At 36.6% G+C, this 12238-nt stretch overlaps 1 protein-coding gene across 1 annotated transcript in view; it reads right to left on the bottom strand.

Annotated features, from left to right (window-relative positions):
* The window catches only part of INPP4B (inositol polyphosphate-4-phosphatase type II B), a 433157-nt gene that overhangs the window by 163090 nt on the left and 257829 nt on the right, over positions 1 to 12238 (bottom strand). Inside the window, exon 13 of the mRNA XM_008060793.1 lies at positions 1142 to 1250. Coding sequence (XP_008058984.1) covers positions 1142 to 1250 — 109 coding nt within the window. The remainder of the gene's footprint in view (positions 1 to 1141; positions 1251 to 12238) is intronic.

The following is a 12238-nucleotide window of genomic DNA, read 5'->3' as shown; positions in this document are numbered from 1 at the left end:
ACCACAGCCTCAACCTCCTAAGCTCAAGTGATCCTTCTGCTGCAGCCTCCCAAGTAGTGAGGACTCCAGGTTCACACCACCATACCTAGATCATATTTTGATATTTTGTAGAGACAATCTCTCGCTACAGTTAGGTTTCCCAGGCTGGTCTCAAACTTCCTGCGATCAAGCAGTCCTCTCACTTCAGCCTCCCAAAGTGCTGGGATGATAGATATGAGCCACTGCACCCAGCCTAAATTTTCTAATACTATTACTGAACTAACTGTGATAAAAGAATGACTGCTTTTCCCTAACTTTCAAAATCTGGGTTTTTAATTCAAGAAGAGTAACTATTTTAAAAGGAAAGTGATTTTTCACACCTGAATAATGTTCTTTATGGCTTACATGCATGTAGTCAGAGTCAGAGAATATTACAGGATAAGCTCAACTGGATAGGACACAGAGGAGGACAATTAACTTCTGCTGCAAAAAGCTTTATTAGACAATACTTAAAAGCAGCTACAAATAAAAACTGGAGAAAGAGCATATTTTAAAAAATGCTAAATAATAGTGACAATACTTAGGTTTTTGTGTCATGCCTTTCCCCTAAGGAAAATAATGTTTCTCATTCACTTTCATCACTTCACATAGAATTCTGTACTGAGATTTCTTTTTCAAATGGTTCAATTAAATGATAAGGCAGGTATGTGCCCTGCCTCCAGCCACCATGGCAATCATGGTGGTTAAGAGTTTATTGGGTAAGAGTCATATATTAGGACCCACGCTCTCCATTCATATCTCTGGCTCCACAATTAAATTAGACTATGTTTCCAGCTAAATCTCAGTCTGAACACCATTCCTTTGAGTGAGCAGTGGTTGATACGAGTATATCACCACTTTCTTAGTAGCATGTCTTTCAAAATTTTTTTTTTTGCTAGCACAGTGTTAGTCAACAAGCGACACACTGAGGCAATTGGTTTCTCTAATTTCTTCTTATGTAGTTTTGTGAAATTCAACAACTGTATGGTATCAAATGGGTCAAAGATGTCAAGAACTATTTACTGTGATGGACCAATCATTTTTGTTCTAACCTTGCATACAGACTTCCGCAAAGGGAAGATACTATTCATAGATGGTGCACTTTCTTCCGGTTTTTACTTACTTTCTTCTTTCCGTTTCAAATCTGTGGAGTAGTTTCCGAAGACCACCATTCTTAAATCCCTGAAAATGGGCAGCTGGGGCTCCCACGGTGATGACATCGTAGAGAGCATCTGGAAAAGGAACAGACAAGGAGATGAACTTTGCAAACATTTATTTCCAGCATGCTGTTTGCAATGAAGCATATATACCGTGGGAGGTATGAGAAATTATTCTGCTGAATTTTGCAAGAATAACTATGAAGTCACATCTCAAGGGTGCAAGAGAAGCTAATCAATCTTTCTAAGAGCCACCTGTGCACCTAAACAAGATATAATATTTCCCTGATTTATGACTACATCTTAATTATATGCTACAGTGTAGAACAGTATGTTCTCTCATTCTTCTGTACACTTACTGAGATAACATGTTAATTGCTCTTTTGTGTATTTTACTTTATTGGGTTTTGCATCATTTAATTTGCAGTCATATTGAAATTAAACAATAATGAACAATCTTTCAACCAAATTCCACATAGGGAAAAAACAACGAAATATTAATACATTTTGGCTCAAGGGCAGAACCGTACTAGTACATTTAAAAATAAAATCTATACAAAGTACTTTCCTGTTTGTGCATACTAAATCTTAAATAATTTTGAAAGTCTGTTTTTGCAATTTCCTTAGATAACAAAAAGAAAACACAAAGTGTCTCTTTTTCTATTTTCTAGCAATATACTTTGTTTTTATAATAAAAATGCATACATTTAAACTGAAACTCAATCCTTTGATTTTAAAAGCCATCAAATTTGAAACATATTAAGTTTATGGCTTTAAACATGCCATCATTTTTACATTATAATAAATATATCCCCTAAAGAAGGAAGATAGTGAATGTCTTCTTGTTAAACTACATTTATTTGAGATACTTAATTTCATAGTAGATCCTTTTCAAATTGACTTTGGTATTGACACATTGGTTGTTTTTCAGATCTCATTTGCTGGGAAAACATAAATTGTTTATTAGCTTCAAGTACACACCATAACTTCTTTAGAGTAGTCCAATCCAGATGCCTCTAAATTTTTTCTTTTAACAAAATATGTCTTCAAGTGAAAGACTTCAGTAGCATTCAGGAAATGCAAGATCACAAGAAAGAATATAACCCTGACCAACCCATGAGTATGAGGTATATAATGAACAATCACTTAAGTGATCACTGTGATATTAATCTCATGCCCTTTTATTTCTTCTCTTATTTTATTTTGTTTAGATTGGAAAATATATTTTACTTAGAAAGTAAATTAGGGAAAAAAAGAGAGAAAAATTATCTCCCCAAGATAGGGGAGGGGCCAAAGCTAAGAAAACATGGCGCCCATAGCTTAAAGAACACATGGTCTGGCCAATGCTTAACAAAACAATGGCCAATCTCTTGACCTTTTAAAACATCACTAACAGACTAGAAGTCAGCTTGTCTTAAGATAGCAGTGTTCCCTGGGGGTTGAAATCATTGACTGGAACCTGAGCCCTGGCTTTGGATCCCAGGTCTGTGACTTATAGGCCATATGGCATTGGGAAAATTATTTAACTCCTCTCTGTCAGTTTTCTCAGCTATAAAATAGGGAGTTCATGGTCAAAATTGATAAGCATTCAGTAAACATTATATATGATTATTATTTTCCCTATAAGGAGTAATCCCACCAATTAAACAAAGAAGGATGATGTTTTATCTCTTATTTGCCCATAAAATAATCTTTTAACTCTGGGAAGGAAAGTGATACTCAGGCTCAGTCTTCTAAATAGCATCAGTTCCTGTGTTAATTTAAACTAATTGCAAAAAGACAAATCATGATGACAATGCAACATGCTATGTTGTGTTTCTGCCAAAATTTAGGTGACCAGCAATACCAACAAGTGACTAAAAATATTTTTCATACTTAGAAAAAGCAGGAAATCCTTACATTTGCAACAACACAAGTAAACCTGGAAGACTTTATGCTAAGTGAATATCCAAAATAGTCAAAGTCATAGAAGCAGAAAATATAATAGTGGCTGGCAGGGAATAAAGGAAAGGGAAATTTGGGAGTTGTTATTAAAAGGGTTTAAGGTTTCAGTCATGAAAGATATATAAGTTCTAGAGATCTGCTGTGTAACACAGGGCCAATAGTTTATAAAATTGTATTGTGCAGTTAGAAGTTTATTAAGGGAATATATCTCATGTTAAGTGTTCTTAACACAACAATAAACCCCAAAGAACCACCAGAAAACTTTTAGAGCTGATAGATACATCTATTACCTTGATTGTGGTGATAGCTTCATGGGTATTTGCCTATGTTCAAATTCATCAAGTTGTATAACTTAAATATATGCATGTTTTTGTATATCAATTTTAATTCAATAAAGCTTTTTTAAAAATGTATACATGTGTCCCACTAAAGTCCAAACTAAATGCATTCTTACATGAACTTCCAAAAAACTGCCTTAAATTAAAAAAAAAAAAAAAAAAAACCCCAGGGTCTCTCTAGTACTACCCAAGAGAGAAAGGAAATCTGAGTAGAAAGAGACAGAACTCTAAACTGATAAAGGTTTAAATTACTTACTTTTGCCAAATCTGCAAAAATGTTTGACCACAAACATGTTGCTAGGATTCCTTGTAGTACCTTATAAGAGGCTTATGCAAATGATGGACCCTGAAACCAGTTTTCTTAGCTTTAAGGTGACTCTGTGTCTTAATTTGTCCATAATTTAAGCATCCTCCAAAACTACTTTCTAGGAACAGAAACTTTCTCTATTTATCCCTCTCACTGCTCCTAGGAATTCTAGTCATCTATGAAGAAACCAAGAGACCCTAAAGCCCCAGGTAAAAAATAGTCTTAAATAGTCTCCTCTCCTCACAATAAAGAGCTAATTATTTATTTTTAAATCTAAATGAAGGAGTTTGCATTTCTATCGTACCATCTATAGGATAACGCCAAAAGCTGTGAACAAACTGTTCTGTAAGTTCTGACTTTAACTTCTTTCCATTCTATTTTCTATTTTTGAAATCATTCCTTTTAGGGTTTTCACACCATATTTTTACTGAGGCCTATAAAATCTTGTGGCTAGTTCCGACCTTCTCCAAACTCAATAATCCAATTCCTAACGGCCTTATGGGCATATCTGAGTGTCAACCAGTATATTAAACTGAACTTGTTCTAATTCTTGACTCAACCGGCTCTTCCTTCCTGGTTTCCTGTGACCAACGCCGATACCACATTCCTTTAATCCTCCCAGAGTAGAGTTCTCAAGGTCACGTTCAGTCTTCCCTTACTTTCATCATTATATTTGATTAGTGCTACCAAGACCTTAGTTCTTCCTTGTCCATGTCAACAACTTTACTTCAATGCTGACCTTCCTCAGTTCTTGTCAAGATGACTACTGCCTTGCCAGTGTCTGTATTCATGATGTGGTAGTTAGTTCACCTTCTCCTATATGGGTGACCAGTCACCCTGCCTAAAACACAGACTTCAATACTTAATCCCTCCTCATAAATTTCAAACAGATCATAGATAGCCTGATTAGACCTTGAAATTTTGAATGTTCTTCAAACATTTCAAGGTCTAATCAGGCTATCTATGATCTGGCTTCAATTTTTCCTTGGTCACAAAGCCCACATATTAAAAGCACCATGAAAGTGGAAATTGCAGTAGTCATATTCAAGAATATATCCTCCATGCTTACCTCATGGAAGGTATTCCTCATTTACTGTATGATTGTCTAGTTACAACAATTCTATTATTTCTTAAATATCCTATATACTTTGAAGTCTTACATCTTTGTCCTTGTGTTCTCTGACTTGAATTTGTCCCATCCTCTTTTTTCCCCTCATTCCTTTACTGGCCACTGAAATTCCACTCCTCTTGTATAATCAAGTTTAACTGCTCCTTGAAGGCTTTCTGAATATTCCAGTCAGAAGTAACATTTCTGTTTATCTATCCCTCCACATTGCTTTATCTTTACCTTGGAGATTTAATTATTCCTTATGATAGTTCCTATAGCCAAACAAAATAATGAAAATGGCCATAAAAATTAGTTGTAGGCCAGGCTCGGCAGCGGTAATCCTGCGCCTTTGAGAGTCTGAGGTGAGTGGATTGCCTGAGCCCGCGGGTTCGTGACCTGCCTGGGCAACTTGGTTGAGACCTCATCTCTACAATAAATCAAAAATCAGCCGGGTGTGGTAGCACGCGCCTGTAGTTCCAGCTACTTGGAAGGCTGAGGCGGAAGGATCCCCGGAGTCCAGCAGGTCAAGGCTGCAGTGGCCGGGAGCAGCCACTGCACTCCATTCTGGGCGACAGAGTGAGACTCCAAATCAAAAAAAAAATTTTGTTGTAATTGTTTAAAGACCTGCTTTCTCTACTGGCTATATGTTATTTGTGGTTAAGAAACATATTTACGCCAAGCTGGGTGGCTCAGCCTATAATCCCAGAACTTTGGGAGGCCAAGGCGAGAGGATTGCCTGAGCCCATAGGTTTGAGACCCCCCCAGGCAACTTGGCAAGACCTCATCTCTACAATAAATCAAAAATTAGCTGGGTGTGGTAGTGCACGCCTGTAGTTTCAGCTACTTGGAAGGCTAAGGTGGAAGGATCGTCTGCGCCCAACAGGTCAAGGCCGTGGTGGCCGGGAGCACGCTACTGCCCTCCAGCCTGGGTGACAGAGTGAGACTCCAACTCAAAAAAAAAAGGAAAAAAAAATATCTACTTAATAAGTAATAACAATGTTAATAATAATGCCTGGAATATAGTGAGAGCAAATAAAATAAAATTATAATAAATGAAAAATGATGATGACAATGGTCAACAATTATTGAGAGCCTACATACCCCATTAGAGCCTAAAAGGCATTTTAAATGCATAATATCAATTATTTTTAAAAATAATTCTGTAAGGTAAATATTATTACCCCAACTTTACAGATAAAAAAACTGATTCTCCATGAAATTAAGTAACTTTGTTAGCCTAATACTAGTAAATTTCATATTTGGTATATTTCCCAAAGTGTGACTCACTAATCAAACAAACAAATGCAATAAATAATCTTCATTGTCTTAGTTAAGTTTATATTTTCCATTAGTTGCAGCAATTATATGCATATTCTAGAAGTTTGTCTGTACTAACATTCTAGATATTTATTTCTAAAATAGAGGTATTTTTGTGATCACATCAAAAAGAAGACTAAACGTTTATTGTTAATTGTGGTCACAGAGGCCAAACAAAAGCTTGTAATCCACAAAAATCAATAATATTAAACTCACCTGATCTAAATTACCCTAATCTTCATTAATTCATTGAACAAACACCTATTGAATATATACATTTTCAAAGGTTACTCTAATGTCCTGTGAAAATTTTAAATAGAGACAGAAAATTTATGTGTTAGAATTTATCTGCCAGGAGCAGTGGCTCACGACTGTAATCTCAGCACTTTGGGAGGCGGAGGTGAGAGGACTGCCTGAGTCTAGGGGTTTGAGACCAGTCTGGGCTACTTGGTGAGACCTAGTCTCTGCAATAAATCAAAAAACTAGTGTGGTGATGCGTGCCTGTAGTTCCAGCTACTTGGAAGGCTGAGGCGGAAGCATCCCTTGAGCCCAGCAAGTTGAGGTTGTGGTGGCCATGAGCATGCCACTGCACTCCAGTCTGGGTGACAGTGAGACTCCGACTCAAAAAAAAAAAAAGAATTTACCCAGTTCTTACGTGTCAAATCTACAGATGTTTCTGTATGATTTACTGCAGCTCCACTCACAAAAGCACATGCTTAAATTGTAAACAAAATTAATTTTGATCTTAATTACCTTTCTTACTCTTGCCATCATTTCTATCTTTATACAGTTCTTATTTATTCTTTCTTTATTCTTAAATAACCACTCCTTTTTTAAACATTTCTTCTCCAGTTTTTCCCACTTTTCCCCCATTTTTATCTTTTCTTTGCATCCCACAATCCGGTGCCGTATCCATGGTCCCCATTTCTTACCATTCTTCCCAAAAGTTCTCTTGTTCTTACCTCTGGTTTTCCCTTCTCTCTCTGTTCCCTGTAAAATTCCCCTTCAAAGGACCAAGTTATGTAAAATTCCTGGAATTACTCATAATTTGCCAACTCTTTTCCAAGTTCCCATCTATTTTAGTATTTATTCCCCTTTTATCTTCTGTAAATTAACTAACATAGATACATATATTAAGTGGCTGTTAAAAGAAATAAGTAAACAATTCTGAAGGAGAGAAGTTTCTCTGGCCTAAGCCATATGCATAGTTCATATTCCTAATCAATATCATTAATTGAAAAATATTCTACATATTCCCTTAAGATGTCAGAATGCAAAAATAACACAACCAATTAAATGTTTTTTCTTTAATCCTGTCCCAATTCTTAAATACTCACGACACTCTTCCCATTACCTAAACTCCCCTTCCCCTTTTCAATTTTTCCTTTTTTATATTTGCAAATTTCACATTTAGATTTAGCTCCTAAGTTTGTGTCTACATGGAAATCTTTGTGCAGTCTTTCCAGTAGAAAATACTTCTTCCTCTATACTGTCATCATCCTAAATCCATATCTTTATCAGCACATTAACCACTTTTCATATTACATAAAATAATTTTGAGTTACTTTACTTTCTTCTTGAGGCCTTATGCAATTAAAATACAGGCACTATGTACTTCATGTCTTTGTATTTCCCCAAACACTCATCATAGTAGTATGCAAGTTGTAGGTGCTCAAAAATGTCAATAAGCATAAATATTCTGAGACTCCATTTAATTTGTTTTGTTTGTCTTCAGATCATACAAGGAATTACTATTCTTAACTGAAGAATAAAAAATGAAGACACTATCAAGAAAAAGCACATTAGGATCTGGAGATATGTAGATATAGATATGGATGTGGATATAGATATTGAAAGATTTCCAAGACATGTATGTGTATATATAATATATATTTTAGATCATATTCTATAAAAAGATAGAGAGCTTTAGACTAAATTGCTCTCTAATTTTCCACAGAATTTGAATTAAATTTTAATATGCTGTCTAAAACAGAAAGAAATATAGAATTTCTTTAAAAAGTCTTTATTGTTAATTGAATATTTTTTAAATTTTTTATTTTTGAGATAATTTTAGACTTCCAGAAAAGTTGAGAAATTAGAATAGAGTTCTTGTATGCTCTTCACCCATGTTCCCTTTATGTGAATGTCTTTCATAACCAAAGATTAATGATCAAATCCAAGAAAGTGATTCTGGTGCTGTTTCATTAAATAAAGAGTTGGGCTTTCCACTAAACACCTCTTTTCTCATCTGGGATCCCACATTGTACTCATGCTATTCAGTTGTGTTATATCTTCTTCAGTTCCTCCAATCTATGACAGTTCCTCGGTCTTTCATTGTCTTTCATAACCTTGACATTTTGGAAGATCAGTTATTTTGTAGAATGTTCCTCAGTTTGAGTTTGTCTACTGTTTCTTCACAATTTGACTGAGGTTCTGCAATAAGAGTAGAACACTGGTGGTAACATGCCCTTCTCAGAGCATCTTATCAGAGGGTAGGTTTATGTGTCACTTTGAGCTTAATCTTGATGCATTGGGCTGTCTGCCAATTGACATCTACGATTGATTATCTTCTGGGAAAGTTACTAAATACTTAAGGAGATATATTTTGATACTGTACAAATATCCTGTTTCTGTTTAAACTCTTACTCACTAATTTGAACATCCATGGATGGATCACGCCTATGGCAATTATTACTGTTGTATTTGAGTGGTGGCATTCCGATGCTTTCACTCTTCCTACCTTTATTAATTGGAATACTTCTGAGAGGAATACAGATGGTGCCAAAAAAGTATACATTTTAAGAAAGGACAAAACTATTAAAACTGTAACACACAATATATACTGATATCAAAAGATGACTACAAGTCACATTTGACTTCTGCACTACAAGAGGTGCTCGAAGTGGTTATCGTCATCTCTTTAACATTAGTGGTTACCATCATCTCTTAACATCGCTTAAAATGTGTATACATTTTTTGGGCATCCCCAGTAGTTGATTCTTCTCCATTCATGTATTTATTCTATTAATATCAATATGGACTCAAGGGGATTTTGTTCTTTGGATTATGATTTGGTACTATATTTTTGTTGTCCAAATTGTGGCCAGCTTGGTAAATTGGAAGTTCCTTCAGGTTGGTTTCTGTGCCCTTTATATATGCTCCTGTGAAAGAAAACAGAATCTCAGGACCCTGAACTCACTATGCCAAAGGGAAAGTTAAACCTGGGAACTGAGTCACCCCCCAAAAATAAATAAGTAAAAAAATAAATAAAAACTACCTTTCTGCCGAGCACAGTAGCTCATGCCTGTAATCCCAGCACTTTGGGAGGTGGAGGCGAAATGATTGCCTGGGTCCAAGGGCTCGAGACCAGTCTGGGCAACTTGGTGAGACCTCATCTCTACAATAAGTCAAAAAATTTAGCCAGGTATGGTGGTGCATACCTGTGGTTCCAGCTACTAGGAAGGCTGAGGCAGAGGGATCCCCTGAGCCCAGCAGGTGGTGACCGTGAGTTTGCCACTGCACTCCAGCCTGAGTGACAATGAGACTTTGACTCAAAAAAACAAAACAAAACAAATCTACTTTTTGTTTCCAAACATATAGCTGCAGTGATAGAAGGTCACACAGTGCCTCAGACGGCCTCCCTCACAAATTGCTCACAAGGAATCTCTTTGTGGGCACCCCAATCTTTCAGAATACATATCCCCCTATGGGTTAGGTCCACAGGTTCTGCTGGATCTCACCCTTACGATGTGAATTAGGTTTACCTTTACAGGTACAGGACAAGACAAGGCTGGAAATCATCCCTCAGTCTACCAAGACAAATGCATAATTGACTTCTTCCTCTACTCTATCTTTCCACATGTTTATCTTATGTGAAATGTAGATTTACCGAGTACAAGATGAGCCCATAATTGAAAGTACCCCTATCCTCTCTTTTCCTATGTAAAATGTAAATTCACTGAGAGTTCATCAAAGCCTCCACAAGAGTGTAACTGCTTGCCTCCTTGCCTTTTTTCTTTTTTTTTCTTCCTTTTCCTCCAGCCTATTCTTTCCTCATTAAATGAAATAAAACCACTTTGGAAAAAGGCATAAATTACAGACACTGATGAAATTATTATTAATTTTTTGGTGCATCCTCAACCTTGCAGAATAAACCTCTAAATCAACTGAGATCCATCTCAATCACTTTTTGTTGACATCCCTCTTTTTTTTTTTTGAAATTTTATGTTAACTTTCTAGAGAAAAATACTCCAGACTTAACATTCAATTTTTCCTGCCTCATCCCTGCAATCAACCAGCTTTCCAAGGAACTCTGATCCTCTTTATTGGAGAACAGTGTTTAGAAACCAAGCACTGAGGACTGGCTATGCTCACTGCTATTGGGGTGTCACTGCTTTCCATCCCTTTCAGTGTCTAGAGCTAGCAAATATAATTACCCATACAACTAGTGCATACACACATGTATATGTCTCTATCTACCTCTTTTATTTCTAATTCTTTAAATTAAATGATTTTTTAAAATAATTTTACTGATCACTTATCATTTTAAACAGCATAGTAAAAGTGAAGTAAAAACAAAGCAAATTGGGGATATGAAATTCTAGGAAAGACACACTGTTAAATAACAAAACAATCAGAATTTGACATAAATAGGCACACAATCATACTTAGTGATTTACTACAGAAACAAAGAACCAAATACCACAAGTTCTCACTCAAAAGTGGGATCTGAACAGTTATCACAATAGCACAAGGAGGGAGCGGCAGTCACAGGACACTGCTGGGGGGAGGGAGACGAAACAACACAAAGGGTACATGGTCCTAAACCAGGGGAAGTGAGGACCAGTGGGAGACCCAAACATCACCAGCCTATAGATTACTTATGTACCTAATCCTGACTTGTATACCCCACATCTTTATAATAAAATTTAGTAAAAAAAAAAAATTAATTAAAAATTTAAAAAGAAAGAAAGTAGGCGCAATAACTGCACAGCTACCCATTGGGTACCATGTCCACCACTGAGGCAGGGTAGTTAGTACAGGTTAGGCATAGATAAATTTCTTATAGGCAGGTTTTAGTACGCATTCATTCATTTTTCTTATTACATCTTTACTGCAGGCCAGGCTGGAATGTGGACCACCAGTCTACTCCGCCCCCCTGGTCAATCAAAAGAAAATCTCATCAGATGTAAAAATAGGGCAGCCCAATCTTTTAGTTAATGGGTTAGCATAATAATCACTAAAGCTCCTTCAGGCTCCCTGTTGAGGGTGAAAGGCTCAATCCCACCCCTTAACTGATCAAAGTGACAGAAATGATAATAAGACCACCTTGTAGTTCATGAACTTGTGTATTCAAAAGTCTGGCAAGTTTCCTACAAAGGCAAAATGTGTATTCTGGAAAAAGATCACCACTTCTTCCATCAGAGGTGGAGAGATGGCAACCTCTCTGCAAGGTTACTTGTGCTCCACCTTATCTAACATAGCAATTGTTGCGAAAGTATTTCTAGCTTTCAGTTAAAAGCACAAGCAAGAGTCTTTCTTTTCAAGAGACTTGCCCATGTCAGGTTTTTCTATCATGAAACTTCCTCTTTCCTCTCTTTTTCTCGCTTATAAACTGTTTTAAAACTTTGCTGGCTGTTTTGAAAATCATTTCAGGGTTGAGTCAAAGAACTCATGAGTTTAGCACCATACTCTACCCAGCATTACTACTAGGGAGAGAAAGAGCTCATTAGAAGCCCAGACTTCGTCTGCACACAATTTATTTATGTAGCAAATCCTTGCTTGTACCCCACAACTCTAAAATTAAAAGTTAAAAATAAAAAAGGACAAAAAAAGAGAAAAAAGTAGACACAGCTATATATTCTCAAAGGTAAAAGGGCTTTCAAAAAATAAGTCATCAGCCGGGCTCAGTGGCTCAGCCTGTAATCCCGCGCCTTTGGGAGGCTGAGGTGAGTGGACTGCCTGAGCCCGCGGGTTCGAGATCGCCTGGGCAGCGAGACCTCATCTCTACAATAAATCAAAAAATTAGCCGGGCGTGGTAGCGCATGCC

Source organism: Carlito syrichta, unplaced genomic scaffold, assembly GCF_000164805.1.
Source record: "Carlito syrichta isolate Samal-C Ts95f unplaced genomic scaffold, Tarsius_syrichta-2.0.1 Scaffold304734, whole genome shotgun sequence".
Lineage (NCBI taxonomy): Eukaryota > Metazoa > Chordata > Mammalia > Primates > Tarsiidae > Carlito > Carlito syrichta.
This window is presented reverse-complemented; position numbering and strand designations above follow the sequence as displayed.